Source organism: Impatiens glandulifera, chromosome 6 (assembly GCF_907164915.1).
Source record: "Impatiens glandulifera chromosome 6, dImpGla2.1, whole genome shotgun sequence".
In the NCBI taxonomy this organism is placed as follows: domain Eukaryota; kingdom Viridiplantae; phylum Streptophyta; class Magnoliopsida; order Ericales; family Balsaminaceae; genus Impatiens; species Impatiens glandulifera.
In genome coordinates this window covers 41,265,540-41,285,269 of record NC_061867.1, presented here as the reverse complement: position 1 = coordinate 41,285,269, position 19,730 = coordinate 41,265,540, and the positions used below count along the sequence as shown (strand labels likewise).

The 19,730-nt window shown below is 33.9% G+C and overlaps 1 protein-coding gene across 2 annotated transcripts; it reads right to left on the bottom strand.

Annotated features, from left to right (window-relative positions):
* Positions 1-1,412: 1,412 nt before the first annotated feature.
* LOC124941421 (fanconi-associated nuclease 1 homolog) lies at positions 1,413-19,526 on the bottom strand. Of its 2 annotated transcripts, XM_047481746.1 has the most exons (15): positions 19,380-19,526; positions 19,095-19,272; positions 18,419-18,876; positions 18,229-18,333; positions 16,448-16,700; positions 16,279-16,341; positions 15,678-15,752; positions 15,444-15,562; positions 11,727-11,797; positions 11,545-11,632; positions 11,318-11,458; positions 10,980-11,194; positions 4,660-4,933; positions 4,295-4,531; positions 1,413-1,985 (listed from the first exon to the last, which is right to left on the bottom strand). In XM_047481746.1, exons 1-15 carry the CDS (start codon positions 19,467-19,469, stop codon positions 1,539-1,541), a joined length of 2,814 nt encoding a protein of 937 aa, XP_047337702.1. In that variant the 5' UTR covers positions 19,470-19,526; the 3' UTR covers positions 1,413-1,538. The 2 variants fall into 2 exon arrangements, with proteins under 2 accessions (XP_047337702.1, XP_047337703.1); XM_047481747.1 differs by lacking the exon at positions 1,413-1,985 and having other exon boundaries at positions 4,363-4,593.
* Between the last annotated feature and the right edge of the window lie 204 nt (positions 19,527-19,730).

Here is a 19,730-nt window from a genome sequence, read left to right as displayed (position 1 = left end):
AAAGATTTATTCAAGAAATCACATATAGTCAGACCGAAGTTGAATTGTATGAATTTTGTTGATATTAGTGTGGAGCAAAATGACGCTTTAAAAGCTCGTTTCACGGGGAAAAAGTGGAGGTAACGGTAATGGGTTGTGGGAGCGAAAAGGCTCTGGGAAGTGATGAATTTACTTTGGCCTTCTTAAAATAAAAGTGTGGCATCTCCTAAAAAATAATACCATTGAAGCGGTCGAGCATTTTTTTTTTTTATCAATTCTCATCATTTGGTAAGAGTTGAAACTTCTCGTTGATTTGCCTGATTCGTAAAGTTTTCAGGACTATTGATGTAAACAATTTTAGACATATTAGTCTTGTTTTCTCTCTCTATAAGATTGTGTATAAATGTTTGGCGAACATGTTACATGAAATTTTTGAGTTAGTGATCTCGACAAATCAGATGACTTTCATTAAATTATGTTAAGTTTTTTACGCGCCTCTTATTGCAAATGAATGCATTGATTTGATAACTTTCACGGGAGATAATTATATCTTCGTGAAGCTAGATATTGAAATTGTTTATAATCACATGAATTGAGAATTTTTATTCGATATAATGAATAGAATGTGTACGAGGAGAAGTGGATAGATTTGATCAAATTTTGCATATCGATACTTAAGTTCCAAAAACTTAAAGGAATTAGGTAGGGTGATCTTTTGTTCCCATTCATGCCCGTCATTGACATGAAAACTTTTTCGAGATTGTTGACTTTTGTTGAGCTAGGAAGAGTAAATTTTGGAGGTGAGAAGGTCTTAATTTGTCATTTATCATATTTTTTTCAAACGATACTTATACTTTCCATAGGATGACATTACAAGGGTGATTTCTTAATATAATCTTTTTTAAACTTAACTTACAAAACTAATCTACCATGCAATCCTTTCTCAACTAACATTTTTTTTTTATATGTATAACATTTTTATTAATATTATAATATATTTTAAAATACATTCTAAATTAAATTGTTAATATATTAAATTATTATTTTGATATATTTAATTATTTAATTTTTAATATATATATATATATATATATATATATATATATATATATATTTGCATATTTAAATTATTGAGAGGAGTATGATAATCTCAGAAAAGATTTGGGAAAGAAGAAAAATAAAAGTGGTCAAAAAAGTAACTAACAAATGTCCATTATTATTTGTGAAAGTGGTGTAGTCAAGAAAGTAAAGTAATATGCTCAATGAATTCCTTCCTTGTCTCCCCCATGTAATATACAATTTTTTTCTATAATATTAACATTTTTTTCTTTCACTAATTTGACCTTTGCTACTTACTAACTTACAAACATTTTAATAGAAAAAAAGCTTGGACCAAACATGAAACATCTATTCATCTTTCACATAACATACTAAATATAAGAATGAATATCACTATTGATTTTTCACATAAATTAGAACAAATTATGTATCATCAATAGTGAAAAGACTTAGAGCTCCACATATATAATCAATTCTTCAATTGATTATCAAATGGTCCATCATGAATGCAGCAAAGCAGGCCCTACTTTACAAACCTCAACGTCAAATCCAAAATCCATTAGAAACAGCAACCAAGCTCTTTGCTGCTCAGATAGACTATCTCTAGGACCTTTCACTTCAACAATCTTTGCTTCACCACTATACTCGCCTTTAAATCGCCACAACAACAGATCAGGCATTCCACTTGACCAACTCCTATAATCTTGAGCTAAGTGTCTGCATATTGATGACAGACAGCGCCCACCAACACAAGTAACGGCCGCTCTTAGTTCAGCCAAAGAATTTCTTTCCCAATTAACTCCCCTACAAGCTGTTCCTTCATGGGAATGCCATGAAGTGATTAAGATCTCTTCAGCCATGCCATCTTTAATCTTTTCTAGTTGCTGCTCTATAATGTTCTTCCTCACTTCATAGAAGCTATCGGAATCCATATCCAATGGAGCAGTCTGCAAAAAGAAGAAAATTAAATTCTGATTTTTTTCAGGTTCTCTTAAATATAGTAATGGAGAGAGTATTGGAGAGGATGCATTCTTCTTATTGAATAGAGGATACAATTTTCACCTAAACCAAAGGTGACTAAACTTTTTAAGAAGTAACCTCTGATCATCCAAATAATCTGATTATCCAAATAATTAATTAAAATAATAAAATATTGTTATTTTTTTTATAATATATTAAATACTAATACTATTTTGGTCATTTCATCCAAATAATCAACTTTTACATCAAATTATTTTTTTTCAAATAACCCAAGATCAAACAAGGGCTTAAGTTACATAACGGACTAACTAGAGCCTAGAAGACACCTTCATGAAAACCTTAAAAAAATAATATATCATATACACAATGCTCTGTTGTTTGCTACCATCTTGTGGGTTATAGAACAATACTGCATTGTTCTCTTCTGCACAACTGTTTAGAGTCTAGTCTTTATGGCAATGTAACAATCAATGTCTTCTAGTTTAAGAAAATATTGTAGTTTCGGTTTCATCTTACAAATGGCATTCACTTCATATTGGATTTGCAGTTCAAGAAAGCTGAGAACCCACTGTCAAGATTTACATAATTACAATTCTATTACTTCAACTACTCTAAGAATTAATCTCTATATGAACCCTTCTTTATATGTATACTTTAGTACTATTTTATTGGAGATTATAATAAAATATTTCTTTGGTTCTCTAGATTCTTTGGTTCTCTAGATCGTTACAGGCCACATGGGTGTTTTTATGAAAATTTTTTATAAGAGTTTAACTGAATAATCTAACATGGGTTTTTGTTAGACATGAATACAGTTTAGACCCAAACACAACCAAATTTGTTAGAAAAGCTTGCAATAAATAAAAACAGGACTAGTGTCTCTGAAAACATTTTCTTCATATATTAAAATATGAACTTCTAAAAGAGTAGTAATGCTGATTTGTTAAGTGTAGAAGTAACTTCAGCAAATATCGATCGGGTTAACCTCTGTTTCGCCCAAAAGTTGAAACTTATGACACCTACTATGTAGAATAAAAATGATAGGAAAATCTTAATGTATGCATACTATTGCTTGGGTAAAATACTAAAATGACAAACAATATCATGGAGTAAGAGGAATATTACAGGGGAACAATAAGAAGGCGATGTTAAGATTGAGTGTCCAAGGATTCGAATGCTCCAATACCAATGTAAGCACTAAATCAGTAACCAATTTAACACAAGGAGATGAGAGATAAGAGTTCCTTTTAACTACAAATCCATCATACCCTATCCCTAATCTCTACCCAATATATATTCATTCTTTAATAGTGTAAGTGGATCCGAAAAAATTACATTAAATGACCCATTGGCCTGGTGGGGAATATGATTACATGCGACACAAACATGAACCCAAAGTCGGTCCGGGAAATTAAAAAACTGTTATTGTTGATTATTGACATACGGGATCTACATTCTTCTAAATCATCGGTATGGGATGTGCAACCCACAAAATAATGATGCATGAATAGATTACTCTATTCCAGAGAGATGCATCCAACCGCCAATTGTGATATTCATTAGATCGGTGATTTTGATTGTAATAGTGTGGTTTGTGCTTGTGGCCTAGCAATCCCTTCATCAAGGCTTTAATGTGATTAATATGCAGCAATTAAGACATGTTGTTTTTTGTTCTTGTGGTCTTGTAATCTCTTTGTTGCCTTTTGGCGCCTTTTTTAATGAAATTGACCTTATCTCAAAACGAAGAAGGAATGAGGTTGGAACTCATTGACAGAATAAAGATGGCTAATTATGAATGCTATAAATAAGGCTCAGATAGTCTTGTCAATAGTGACAGACATACTAGAAGTTTAGGGTCCATGCAAAGTTGCTTTTGGAGAACAAGATCTAGTTAGAACCAGCCAAGATTCAGTTCTCAATCTTAGGAAAATAAGTTGTTATAGAAACTTAGTACAAGGCCTTGTTTGATACTTATCTGATCAATCAAATCGTTCAAATTATCAACCAAAATACAAAATTACCCTCGATTAATTTTTTATAACATTTAAAATATTAAATACAAAAATATTTAGTCGTTTAACCCAAATCATCCACTTTCTAATCAAACAAGATTTGTTTTTTAAATCAGATTATTTCAAATAAATTCACATCAAACAAGCTTTAAATCTGGGTTTTCACTTCATCCTTAGAATTGATTGACAAAAGGCAGCTATTTAGTTCATTAATAAAGGAAAAAAGATGGAAAAACATATTTGAGATGTGATCAAGTAATAACCTGAAACTTAGTGCGGAAGACATCAGGAATATCAGCAAAAACAGCATCCCACAAGAGAAGCCCAAAAATATTCAACCAAATGCCACTTTCAGTATGAACACCGGTCCAACCACCTCCTTCTTCTGTGGCATAATATTGCAAAGCAAGACTCTCAACAGAACACTGTTCGTCGTTTTCTCCATAAAATATGCTCTTCGTTCCTGTTTTGCAGTTCAATGGCCTTCCTTGTACGTGGACCTAATTTGGTGAAAGTTGATGATGTCAAATTGGAAGAAGATTCCACACATGCATATCACAGCCTAAAAGAGCAATTAACATGTGAAGAGATGACATTAGAAGAAGCCTTAACAATACAGAAAGGTTACCTCATTAATCTTCCTATTGACAGTCCCTGCAAAACTAGGAGTTTTCCAGCGCCTAGGTGGTTTTCCTAAACGCAGAATCCTCCTTTGCAATGTCATCTTTGAACCAGCACGAACCCATGGATCTTGTATAGCATTTTCAGCAACAGATAAGCTTTCATCAATATATCCCAGGTGCCCTAAGTCAATTGAGAGCCTTAAGGTCCAATAGCCTCTTCTTCTATCAGAAGTGAAGTTCAGTAGCAACCGCTTTAATAAATTGGTTGCTTCACTGTATCTGAAGAAAAGAATCAAATGAATAAAATATCATTAATAAAACAAACTTAAGTATAAAAACGAGTTCCAGCAATTAATTGAACTACTTGGAGGAGATCTTCTGTCCAATTGAATATATATATATATATATATATATCTTGCATGTTTGTGCTAAGAAATACTACAAAAATATGCACTCAAGATATGGTACAGTAGATGTTCAAAGTAATGAGGAAAAGCCTCTACTATTATTTAGTCAACTGTTTCTATCAAATCCATAAGGAGTAAGATATCACAAGTAAACTGTTATGAAGGAAAATGGAACCGTGGTAAGGGTTAAATAATAACAATGATCTGATGACTGAGATTAAATACAAATGGGCAGTTAGAATATTATTCCGGTATTTAGTATTTTTATATTTTGGTAATAGATAGTATTAAGTATCCGCTGTGAAGGAATATTGAGGTATATATGAAATGAGGCACTATATTTGAAGTAAAATAGTTCAAAGATTCACATCATTTATCATCATCTTTACATGCATCAGCTAGTTAAACATGTAACTTGGTCATATGCATTTGCACTTCCTCTCAAAATTAGGTGATCAATTCAAGTGACACTGATCATAGGGACTTTTCTTCTTTTCAATTCATTTCCAAGATAAATGTTAATTTAGCAGATGGATTTGTTGCTTTAGTCTCCCATTCTCTAGGTCTCTCCTCCTTTCTCTGATTTCACATCCCCTCGTAGCGTAAACCTAATTTCTATCCTCCATTTCATTGTAGAATTTTAGTCTCTTCAATCTTGTTTGATCTTTGAAAGTTTTTGTATTTTAGGATCCTCTCTTGGTCTTAGATGAAGAAATCTACAATAATTCAAGTTCTTCGTTTATTCATTTGCATGTCTCCCTAGTGTACGATAACCAAGAGAGGCGATGGTAACCTACGTTGGAAAGGATGATCATTATCGGGTTGACTGGGGGAGAAGCTGAATTTGAAGATGTTTTGGGCCTTGAAGATAGGATGCTGGCGTTTGATCCCATTTCTCAAGCATACTTAGCCAAGTCCAAATCGCATCCAGTTTTTGTGGTTCCATAAACCACCAGGTGGTGAATATTAGGTTGACTCGAGAGAAGTTGAATTTTAAGGAATATTTGATAATGTTTTGGACCTTAGAGATAGAATGTTGGCGTTTGATCTCATTTCTCAAGCATCAATCGCGCCAAGTCCAAATTGCGTCTAGTATTTATGGCTTGAGAAACCACCATACGTTGAATCTTACTTTCAGAAAATTGTATGGCATAAAACATGGATGAGATTAAGTACTTATTATAGTTTGAGAAAACGCCTAATGCAGAGTTTCGTAATTGTTTTTATGACCTACAATTGAGACATCTTTTGGGATAGTTTTTGTGGTTTGATTCTCTTGAATATTGATGAAAAAAATTGCGAATTTGAAGAATAAACATAATGGGGGTGGATCCTTATGGGGTCAAAAGGATTCTCGTTCATTAATGGACAATTGTAGATGGAGCTGAAGCCAGTCTTAGAAGATGTGATATCCACTTTGCAAAATTATTCAGTGGGAGAACATTTTGTCTTCGTGGTTACATATCAAAAGTTGGCAGGCATGGAAAGAGATGCACGTGAATTTGTTAGAAATTGAACAACAATAATGGGAGCATTATGGACAGAGAGGACTTTTTCAACCTTTGGAGATTCCTAAATCTATTTGGAGAGATATTTCGATGGATTTCATTGAGGGGTTACTGATATCTCAAGGACACTCGGTAATTTTTGTGATTGTTGATAGACTCGCCAAGATGGCCCATTTTATTAGCATAAGTCATCCTTATACTGCTAGCCCTGTGGCTCAAGTGTTTCTCAATTAGGTATTTAAATTTCATGGCATGCCACTTACCATCGTTAGTTATCTGGAAGAAGTTGTGTAAGTTATAGGGGATACAAGAAGATATGTCCACAGTCTATCACCCTCAGGGCCTCAGACAGATGGTCAAACTGAAGTTCTCAACCGGAGTGTTGAAACTTATCTATGATGTGGTGGGTCAGAAACCTCAATCTTGGGCAAAATGGTTTCCCTTAGTCGAGTGGTGGTATAACACTAACTTTCATTCAACTACCTTGTCCACTCCTTACGAGATTGTCTATGGCCAACCACCTCCTATTCATTACTCATAGAGTCATACTTAACAGGGGACTCACGTTGAAGCACTTGATCACATGACCATTAAACTACTTCGACTCCACTTTCAAAGAGCTCAACATAGGATGAAGCGCATAGTTGTCAATAGCGCCCGTAGCGCTAGCTATAGCGAATAGCGTAGCGTAGCGCCCCCTTGTAGCTATAAGGGGCTATAGGCTACGCACTTTCAAATAGCCCCGCTTTTGTAGCTATAGCGCCTATAGCGCCAAAAGCTATTGCCCCTTGTAGCGACGCTTTTACAAAATTAATATTAATTATGACTTTTCATCTCCCCAAATTTTTTAAATTTCAAATTTTTTTTGACTCTTCCTCTTCTTTGCACTCTTCTTTTATTCTCTTATTATTTTTTCCTTTCTAGTTTTTCCAATTATTTTCTCTTCTTTCCTCTAATCTTATTTCTACATTTCTTCTCTAGCCTTTTCTTATCCCTCTTTCTCTTCTCTAGTCTTTTCTTATCCTTCATTCTCTTATTTTCTCTTCATCAACACATTTAAGAAGCTCGAAGGCAATCACATCTAAATCAAGGGGGAAAAGACCAATAGAAACATCTAACACATCTGATATTTTAGATGAATTTGATTACAATGAAAAAAGTGAAGAAAAGAATGATGCCAAACATTATGCAATTTCAAATGAAGAAGATGATCTCGATCTTGATGAAGAAAATGATGACAATGAATTTTAGATTATGTTTTGAACTTTTTCTAGTTTAAGAATTGATGGTTTTTTGTTTTGAACTTTTATTTTTGTGATGTTTTTTATTTTTGATATTTACATGTTTTTAACGCATTATTTTCAAATAGCCCTCGCTACGCTATTCGCTTTACACTATAGCTATGAGCAGCTTTGACGCTATTTAGCGCTATACGCTATTGACAACTATGATGAAGCGGCAAGGTGATAGGATACGTTTGGATTGTGTTTTTCAGGTGGATGGTTGGGTCTTTGTAAGTTACAGACAGTGATCACTAAGAGGAAAAACTCCTAAGCCCAGTCTAAAATTGTATGGACCTTTCGAATTTCAGCATTTGTGAGGTAAGTGGCTTACAAATTAGATATACCTCCTCTAGTCAGAATGCACAATTATACATGTTTAGTGTTTCTCAACTAAAGAAGAAGTTTGGACATTTTGTGACCACACCTCGTGTTCCAACTTTACAGGATGAAATCTCCATTGTACTGACTACTATTTTGGACGAAAAAGTTGTGTAAAATAATTGTGTCAAGGGCTTCTGATGATAATGCTACTTGGGAGGAGGAGTCATTCCTGGAATCCAAGTCTCTTACATTTGTGTTGTTTTGGGGAAATGCAGCTTCTTCTCACAATATTATTCGTGGACGAAGTTGAAGAATAATGATATGAGAGGTTCTCAGGGTTAGGATTTCTAACTCTAACAAAGGTTGACATGGCAGAAAAGCTGAGTCAGCACTGGAATAAGTTGTTCAAACATCAAACACGTATTTTCTATTAATAATTACTTGAAGGTCCATCCACAATAATAAAGCAGTTACATCCATATTTAAAGAATGAAAGAATGCGAGAATATAATCAGATATTAATAAGGCAATTACATCCATAATTAAACAAGGAAAGCAAGAATATAATCAGATATTCAATACTAAAGCAATTTCAGACATATTTAAAGAAGGAAGGAATGCGAGAATATCATTAAATCATTCATTGAACATTGTTTCTCTCTCAAAGTTTAACCTAACTTATCTCATATCATTCAATCTCTTCTTCTTACTTATCTCTTATCTAACAATCTCTCCTCATCTTCAATTATAGATCACCATACAATTGTTGATTCTTCTATCTCAACTCGTACTCTATTATTATTCTTCAATGTACAATCCTTAATTCAAGATAGGTTAACTTTGATTTTAATTCCTAGCATATCAGTATGACAAACATGGCGGAAAATCCGGTGGTTTAGTCAAAGCTCTCAAACGCTCTTCTTCGTCCCCAAAACCCACACCACATCGAAAATCACAGGAAAGTCCGGTGATTTGACAACGAAGAAGGCTCTATGTTGATCGTTCTCGAGCAACATAAATTTGGCAGGTATCACCTATTTCTCATTCCATAATAGATTATTTTATGAACAAAAAAGGCCATTGTTCAACTTTAATTTTGTTAATTTTGTTATCTCGAATCAACTCGCTAGTGGTATCTTAAGCTTTTCAAATATCAGTTCAGCAAAACGATCCAACCTTCAAAATCTTTGGCATCAAACATTGAAAATTTTGTAAGTGTAATGGGATGGAGATAGGGAAACTAATGGTAGCTCTCAAGAAGTCAACAAATAAAACCAAACAAACTTTCAATTCAACAAAATCTTCTGCTCCCTTCTAATTAAGCAAATCAACAAGGCATTTGTCTTATTGCCGTTTAGGTTCCTTAACAAATAACATACAGGTAACACACTTGGATAGTTAAGTGACAAGAGTCGTGCCTAAGAGACTAAAGTCACAGTTTCGATTCCAGTAAGAATGCCTTAATTTGAAGTGGGGACCACCATGTGGGGTCGTACTAACTTCCAAAAATTCAAAATATATATATATATATATATATATATATATATATATCAAACAGGCCTTTGTCATTTCATTTTCCCTAACTCAAGTCATGGATAAGATAAGTTCCTAAAGCAACCCAATCAAACAAGTCTTTGTGTTTCTCAAGCAAAATAGAGAATTCAAACAGACCCATGTGTGTGCAGTTTCCACGACATCGGGGAGCAACAAAATGTGTCACTAACTTTTTCAAGAAATGGATTCAAATAGGCATCAATCTGCAAAGGATTTTGACAGATCACCCAAAAAGTAAAATTTAATCAGCTTCAAGATGATCTATCGCGATGACTCTACAGCTAGTTCCGATAGAGAGATCAACAAAGTTTCTATCAATCTCAACTTTATCAGAAGTTGGGAAGAAGTACAACATGAGGCAGAAATCGCAACTCAAATGAGTATGCTGATCTTCTTCAATCGAAAACTGCAAGTCGAAACTTCAATCAATAAGCACAAAATCGGTTCAACCAACCGTGTTCATTTCCAATTCAGGGAATATCTTACGATGTTAGGACTGATTCAAACTCAATATATGTGATTTAGTGAATCTGAATCCACTCTTGTGCCTCACTTACGACTACAGTAGAAAGTCATTGTTCCAACATAAACAACGGTAATGAATCGTGAAGTAACTGTAGCAATGACATGAGAAAGTCATTGATATTCTGTTAACCATCCTTCCGATTAACTGCAAATTACAGTTATTTTGATTGAGCTTGCAGATGAATAATTCTCAAAGGCAGAAGAAAGTAGCTTTGATACCAGTGTAACAAGAGTAATATTGATACCACAAATGGAGGATAAAAATTCAGGTTTACACAATAAGAAGGGGATGAGAAATCAGAGAAAAGGAGGTGAGACCAAGAGAATGGGAGATGAGGCTACAAACATTTCACTATTCCATTCTTATCATACCCTACCTCTATTCTCTACCCCTAATTTACCCACACCCAATAGAGCCATACAATACCCAAACCCTGAATGGCATAAAATAATATATCAAATGACCCATTGTCAACATATTAGGTATTAAGTGACTCTACATCATTTTTCCATTTTCTCAAATGTAGATAAAAGATGACAAACTTGCAGAATTTTAATTAAAATTGGTTTGGGAGAAAGTAACAAATGGTGAGCAAACATGGTTTTTACTCAACTTTCACTATATGAAAATCTGATGGGACAAAAACATCAAGTATTAAGAAAAGTTGAATTACATGACTACAGCGCAACATATACAATATAAAAATTAAAGAGGACTAAATCAAACCTTCTTTCACGCTCAAGAAATGAAACACCCAAAAAAACCACCTTTGAGTATATCCAAGGGGCTTTAAAGTATGTAACCCATGTTGACTTTGATTCGGAGATTGAATTTGGACAGTTGGTGGTTATTCGGGAGTCAGATATTTCAATGCATCTTAACACCAACTTAGAGTTGTTTTCATCAAGAGCCTCATCAATTATTTGTGCCACCTCAATGGCCTGTAGAACATATTTGACAAATTGTGTCAAGAAAAAACTATGTTTGACATGTTGCCCTATAACTATGTATGTGTACACATGTTCTACTAAAACTACAGTTTAAATTACTAAAGAAATTGTTACCTCTTCAAAAGAGAGAAAATCAGCTCGACTTGAAATGATCTGGCCTGTGATAATACAGTTGTAAGTTGGGTATTTAACAATCCCTAGATCTGCAAGCAAAAATGCTGATAAATCTTGCTCCCCGTTCAAGAAAAAGAGCCTCTGTGTGAAGAGAAGTAATGTTATCTTTAGATGTAGTAAATAATACACAAATCTACCATCTGGTTGCAAAAATTGATATGAAATACCTCAGCACGCCAAATAAGGGATTCAGCTAATGAAGATATTTGAACACAACTTCCAACCTTTCCTAGCACAACCTCCAGGAAGAGCGGACTGCAGAATTCATGTGCACAAGAGAACAAATCAATAGTTAGCAGACTATCTCAATTGGCAAACTAAGAGATTTTCAAATGAAAATCATGCATACCATGATCCATCTGCATGTAAAGCAAGAAGTAATTCAATCAAATCTTGCTTCCTTTTTCCAAAGCTACATTTCTGATGGCTCGAGAGAAGTTTTAAGTACATTAGATAAAGAATACATACTATGAATTCCCATAATTATTTCCAGACAGTATCAAAGGTTCACTGTCAATAGCAGAGAAGAGAGAACTCATAAAAGAAAATGGACTTCTAGTTTCACCCAACTAGTCAACATGTCCGTGCAATGCAGGGAGTTCATTGTGGACTTGACTAGGTTTCATTAAAATCAATATTATCTCTAATAATATTATATTTGTAAAAGATTTAAATATCACTACTGATACAAAGCAAATAGTTGGGAGATCACATATTGGAATATCTTCAATTAGCATTATTACAAATTAGTTCCATTTTCTACACATGAAAGAGCATTTAGATGATGATGATTTGACAAAATAAATAAATTTTTGGCCCGTATCTGTCCACATAGTAGTCTCATCCTGTGTAGTCATCAGAAGCCAGTACAAACTATAGGAGCATAAACTGTGGCATCAATCAAATTTAGAACGAACCAATCATAGTGCTCCAAATATGTATATGTATATGATCCTCTCACGCATTAACTGATGAAAATAAAACATCAATGAAGAGTCATACATCAGCTTAGAGAAGATAAAAGTGAAACAGTTCGGATTTGACAAAAAATAAATATTTGGCCCGTATCTGTCCACACAGTAGTCTCATCCTGTGTAGTCATCAGAAGCCAGTACAAACTATAGGAGCATAAACTGTGGCATCAACCAAATTTAGAAGGAACCAATCATAGTGCTCCAAATATGTATATGTATATGCATATGCATATGTATATGATCCTCTCACACATTAACTGATGAAAATAAAACATTTGTGAAGAGTTATACATCAGCTTAGAGAAGATAAAAGTGAAATAGTTCTGATTTGACAAAAAAATAAATGTTTGGCCCGTATCTGTCCACACAGTAGTCTCATCCTGTGTAGTCATCAGAAGCCAGTACAAACTATAGGAGCAAAAACTGTGGCATCAACCAAATTTAGAAGGAACCAATCATAGTGCTCCAAATATGTATATGTATATGACTAATGTATACGCATATGCATATGTATATGATCCTCTCACGCATTAACTGATGGAAATAAAACATGCGTGACGAGTTATACATCAGCTTAGAGTTGACAAAAAATAAATGTTTGGCCCGTATCTGTCCACAGAGTAGTCTCATCCTGTGTAGTCATCAGAAGCCAGTACAAACTATAGGAGCATAAACTGTGGCATCAACCAAATTTAGAAGGAACCAATCATAGTGCTCCAAATATGTATATGTATATGTATATGACTAATGCATATGCATATGTATATGATCCTCTCACGCATGACGCATTAACTGATGGAAATAAAACATGTGTGAAGAGTTATACATCAGCTTAGAGAAGATAAAAGTGAAACAGTTCTGATCTGACAAAAAAATGTTTGGCCCGTATCTGTCCACAGAGTAGTCTCATCCTGTGTAGTCATCAGAAGCCAGTACAAACTATAGGAGCATAAACTGTGGCATCAACCAAATTTAGAAGGAACCAATCATAGTGCTCCAAATATGTGTGTGTTTGTGTTTGTGTTTGTGTGTGTGTGATCTTCTCATGCATTAACTGATGGAAATAAAACATGCGTGAAGAGTTATACATCATCTTAGAGAAGATAAAAGTGAGACAGTTCCACAATAAATATCAGCTTACTATGACAAGTGTTAGGACATGAGAATATGACCATATATTCCTCAAACAAGAATCAAGTAGAACCTTGTAAATAACTCTAGTGCAGGTAAATGATATACAAGTCTTTCATTACTTTCCAATTTTGAAAATTTTCTTCCGTGTTTTAGTCAACTCAAGTTATGCAAATTTGGTTGCTTCTGTACACCACAATTAACTGTGTAGTGTTATTTATTACTATGGACTTTTATCTTAAAAGGAAAGTATTGAATTAGATATTATATCATGAGATTATATAATTATCTCATGACATAATATTAAAGTGAAGAATGAACAAAGCTCCCCATTTACACTCACTCTCGAACTTCCCTCTCTACTGTGTAGTTCTTTTAGAATTAACCTTTTTCCAGTCTTGTTGATCCATTCCGAGGCTTGAAATCTATTATTGAGGGTCCCTAGGCATTCCCTGATAAGTCACCGTCATTAGGCCGCAGCACCAACCAAACCCGAAATCAGGAATTTCCAAGAAAAAGGATAACGTTGGAGAAGATGATGAACAATGTTCTATCATCTTATCCAATTCAACCCCTGAACTTTTCTTTTTGTGCAATTTGGATGCCTCAATTCTCTGTAAATCTATTTCACCGCGAACTTTTGTATTGATCAATTCTACTCCAAACCTTTAAATTTGTTCAATTTTAGAACAGGTAGCAACTAGGTAAGTTGAATGATAAATGAATCCTTTAATGGATGATCTATTGGCCTCAACTTCAAGGGCTAATTTACTAATTACTCCTTGCCTACTCACTTATATTCAATTGTAACATAATCTAATATTATTATGTTTGTAAAATCTTAAGATTTACTTTAGATTGTAAACTGATAGTTGGGAGATCCTAGATTCGAATACTTTTACTTATTACCGCTATTACAATCTGTAACAGTTGTAATAGGACACAATCAGTCTCATCTTCGACTCTACATTTGTTAATACTTTTAGATGATGGTGATTGACAAAACAACAAACGTTAGGCCCCTATCAGTCCTCACAGTAGTCTTATCCTATGTGTCATCAGAAGCCAGTATAAACTATATGTAACATAATCTGTGACATCAACCAAAATTAGAAAGTACCATCCATAATGCTCCAAAAATGTATGTGAATACATTGATCTTATCAGGCATTCTAATGGAAATAAAACACATATCAAGAATTATACATAAAAAGTGAAACAGTTCGAAAGCAGATATCAGCTTACTATAACAATGAGTTAGGACATGAGAATGTGACCATATATGCCTCAAACAAGAAGCAAGTAGAACCTTGTAAACAACTATAGTGCTGGCAAGTATAGAAGAATCTCTCATTACTTATTAAATTTGAAATTTCCTTTATTATTATAGTCTAATGCAAGTTATGCATATTTGGTTTCATCTGTACATCACATTAAAATGTGTAGTATTATTTAAACTATGGACTCTTTTCATAAAAGGTAAGTATTGAAATATTAAAATATTTCACTATGAGATTAAATTATTAACTTATAAAATGATTGTGAAAATTTGATTAGGATATTACTACTATTGATAGAGGTATTGTATCCTATAAGCAGTTGATATGCAAGTAATATAGCATTCACAATACTATAATTTAAATTTTGTTTTCTATCGTAGGAGATTATTTAAGGCAAATAAGATAAACTATCTTAAGTTAAAAAGTAGGAAAAGAAACTTAAGAACCAGCAAGATATTACATTTTTCTTACAAATCAATAGCAAGTCTTGGGATAACAAATGAGAAAATATTAAAAAAGAAACAGAAAATGAGTAAGTTACTCATCAACATCAAAAGGTCATTTTTAATTCCACCCCGCATATGCAAAACTACCAAGTCAAAGGATGTAACTAAAATGGGGGGAAATGTATTGAGAATATCAATAACATAACATAATGATATACTCTTAGAGAAAACAAACCTTTTTAGAAGCTTGGAAAATTTCACGTAACTCGGATACTGTAAGGACATTTAAAATTCCCTTAAGGTGGTCATCCTGTAGTTCATTTATGGACTCAACCAAACAAAAATAGCCCACTTCTGCACATATCAATGCAGGTCAATCAGAAAGTAGATTTGTAAGGGAATTTAGGTTGGGCACATGCATAATTTTGCACCCCACAATCCTATATTTCACTTAATGGAATTAAATTACCAGAAAGTTCCTTGACTGCTTGGGCATAATCAGATATTTCAGGATATGAAATATGCAAAATCCGAAACCAGGGACCTGAAATAAAGGCATTTGGGATTTCATCTCTCTTTCCAAAATAGGTGAGATTATAAATGGAGTTAATGCATAATAGAAACTAATAACAAGGTTTAGAGTCTAGATTCAAATTTAGGAGTATAATTGAGTACACGGGATCTTAATTTACCGAAACATAAAAATTTAACTGGTTGTAAGAATATTGCATACCTATGTGCAAATGATGTCAATTAATAAGGATTATGCAAATTAGAAGACTCGGTCAATAGTTTAAAGAAATGAAATTTGAAAAAAGATCATTGTGCAAAGTTCATGGGCAAAATTGGACTTCTAACCTAGAATATGGGTAAAACAGAGTCCAGTTATGATGATTTTCTTATTCTCTTGAAGGTAGCACTTGCAATTGCTATTGGAAAATCTTACTTTTTCTGATTTACTAATTCTCTTAAAATCACACTCCAGTCCAAGTCTCTCAAATGAGTCTAGGATGTTTAACAAGTTCAATATAAAGATAAAAGAAAGAAGATGCCTTAATACAAGCTCAAACCTTTTCTAGTATAGAGCCGTATAAAAAGTTTCCGACTATCATCTGAAAGTGAGAAGAAATTTTCTGCCAACAGAAGGACATACAAATTCAGCACAAGTAAGCAGCAGTTTCGAATCCCAACCACAACCATCTTTTTTTCTCAAAAACCTCATTGCTACGGGATCAATACCTAAAAAGGATTTCTCATAACTGCTAAAAAGATAAGCAGAGCTCTTTAAAACCTCTTCGATTAACAGCATAAAATTATGCAGATATTTTGGTATATGATTCTTTGCAGACTCAGCTACGCTGCAAGCACTACTCCAAAGTGATTCAAAAACCTGAACATTTCCAGAATCTTGTGTTTCACGTGTACATTTTTGACACATGATTTGAACTGGAATGTCATCTGATAAGCTCGCTGGCTTAGCAATTATGCAGCCCTACAACACAAGTCCGTGAAAGACATTATTAGAATATTACGTGCCATATATCTCTGGAGTGATAAAATTAGGATAATCTCAGATAATTATATCTAATCAGGATATTAATACCGCTTGTTATCTATAAATAGATTGATTGTTTTCTATTATGTAACACAAAATTCTTAATAATTTACTCTCTTTTTTTTCTACATGGTAACAAAGATTAAGAAGATAACTTAAAAAGCTTCTTCTACTAACTCTACCAGTAACTTGCATATCTACTAACGGAGAGCTTGGCTATCTAGTTTGTAGTCTATTTCTCATCTCTCTATTGTTATCTTCATGTTATTCCTTTAAGTAAAGTTGCCCTATCATGTTTAAATTCAGCATTAACCCTCCTTCCCAATTTGTAAGAGCACGTTTTATTTGGGATGTTTTAAGAAAGGAATGTGTGAAGATATTTTGGGGCAAGATTTCCCTAAAAGAATGTCATTTTAGTGATGTTGATATGCATAGAATTGATGAGAGGGAGAAGTTTTCTATTGAAAGGTAATAGTATGTAACAAGATAGTTTAGAGATTGTAGTGTTTAAAAGTATTGAATTACACAAGTGATATTATAAATTGGGACACTCATTTAGGAGTAACCGCTCACATCAAATCATAATATGTTGACCACAAATTTGATTTATTATTAAACTGCTTGGCCAATAATACTAGTTATCAATATTTATAATACTTATCAATCTCAAAATCCACTATTCTCTGAAACCCAAAACAAACAACCTCGTATATCCTTGAACTCCTTACCTGAGAGCAAAATACTTGGGTATTGAACCTATAAAGATCTTGCACGTGTACTTGGCATCACTCACTCACAAAAGAAATGACATAAAATTCTTATGTATATAAAACATCATTTATATATATAGTAATCATTTCTCAAGCCCAATCATAACTCTCAAATATGTAATAGAACTCACTCAACTGCATATCATACTAGATTGGCAATTATTTAATCACAAACAACAAAAACAATAGGTAAACCCATACTTTATATAAAGGAAAATAAGTTGGCTTCAAACCGTACATGACTACCAAATTCCTAGTACTTGCAAAGAAGAAAACTAAACTTGTTGAAAAAGACTGTGAGACCGTGTTTGAACTGTTACTGTATTTAGGCTAATGAAGACTTGGAGACCAATCCATCATAAAAATAAGACTAAAATGAAGCTTAGAGATCCAATTATTTTTTACTGTTCCCATACTGTAAATTTCACATAAAATACAGAACTTTTGACTTTTTCATGTTTGTCTTTTGAAAATCTAGCAAGGGTATATTTTGTGACAACAAAAGTTTGGGTTGTAAGACCACAAAGCAGAAATAAGAAAACTAATGAATCAGATTGTTAATAGAGTTGACTAATTAATGGAATGCATGCTAGCACAGAATAACTTAAAAGCTAAAGAAGCACAATACCTTGCGGTACATTTCAGACTGCATTCATTAATAATACAATAATTTGAAGTTATTCTGGTGAAAATACCTGAAAAATCAAGGAGTATTTGTCCATTAATGGGGACAAATATTGAGCCAACTCTCGAGGAATAAAACCAAGAAATTCACCATATCCAGGATCTCCAGTAAGAACCTGGACAAAAAGGATCTCTTGGTGTTTTATGAAGTGTAACACCCACAACAATGAAAAGGAAAATGACAACTCAAAATGTGGTTACCTTAATAGCATTGCAATCCTTGACATTGTGAGGATCTCTTAAAAGCTTGATGGTCTCCCCAGTGTTCGGCTCAACTTCATTGCTAAACCTACGGCCAACAATGAAGGTTTCAAGAGATAAGATATCATCTCCATCTTTAATTGCTGATTTATGGTCTTGAATCTCATTATTTAGGGACACTGAACATTCAGCATTACTGCTGAAGTTGTCACTGGGCGCGGTTGCCCTTAAACTGTCATTTGACAAACTTGAAGATGGCATGTCACTGCTTTCCATGGCATTGCAGGAGACAATAGATTCAAGAACTGTATCGCATTCAACATTGGCAATGGAACGTTTTGTATCAACAATATCCTTAATGGAGGAGTGACTTCCATTTTCCAATCTCGAACAAAAGTTTAACTGAAGCAGGGTTGGTTGACTCAATTTGCGTTTGGTTCCTCGTTTAAGGCATATATCTAAAATTAACATTTGAAACTATAATCAAACTCTGAGAATAAATTGTCAAGAAGCACTATAAGCAAAGAAGAAATGAAAAACAATAACAGTAAGGCACAAATCAACTATAATGAAGATCCAGGCAAAGAACCAACATTTTGTTTGTACATCAAAATTTGGATGTCATTAAGAAGAAGTGAATGAAGTTAATAGAAAAAGACGAGACTTTTATACACACCCAGATGAGAATTAATCACATCATCTCCACCACGAAACCTGCTGCCACAAACAGGACAATTAACCCAGTCAGAATCCGCAGGCGTCTCCACTTCCCTCCTACTTATCTGCACTGCCGATTCTTCTTCGGCCTTGGCAACTTCAAAATTGTTATCATCTCCGGAAGTGACCAAGGAATCCTATAGATGAATAAATACAAACACGTATAAGAGATGTTTCTGATACATGTAAGGAGATTTCTCGAAGACGCTTCAATAGATACGTGAGAGAGCGGGAGGGAAAGTGCCTTAATGGATTCCAAGATAGATTGACGATTGGGGAGGAATCTACGGCGCCTTCCGACCAAACGGATCAAGCTTTCGCGTCCTTTTAGCATATTTTTTCCTTCAGATGGCGGCGGAACGAAGGAGACGGAATTTGGGTTTGGGATTTGGGAGCAAAACGCGGGAGTATATAATTGGAATGGGTAACAGTTACTTTCATAATGTTGCTAATTTCGTCCTTGTACTTTATTTTGTTTAAAGGGAAATTTGAGGAAATGACCCCAAAATAGGGCCAAATAGCCGATGGTGCGGCTCCCTGTTTTTTATAGCGCTGGTGACCCCCAAATATTTTAATGACCATTATACCCATGCGT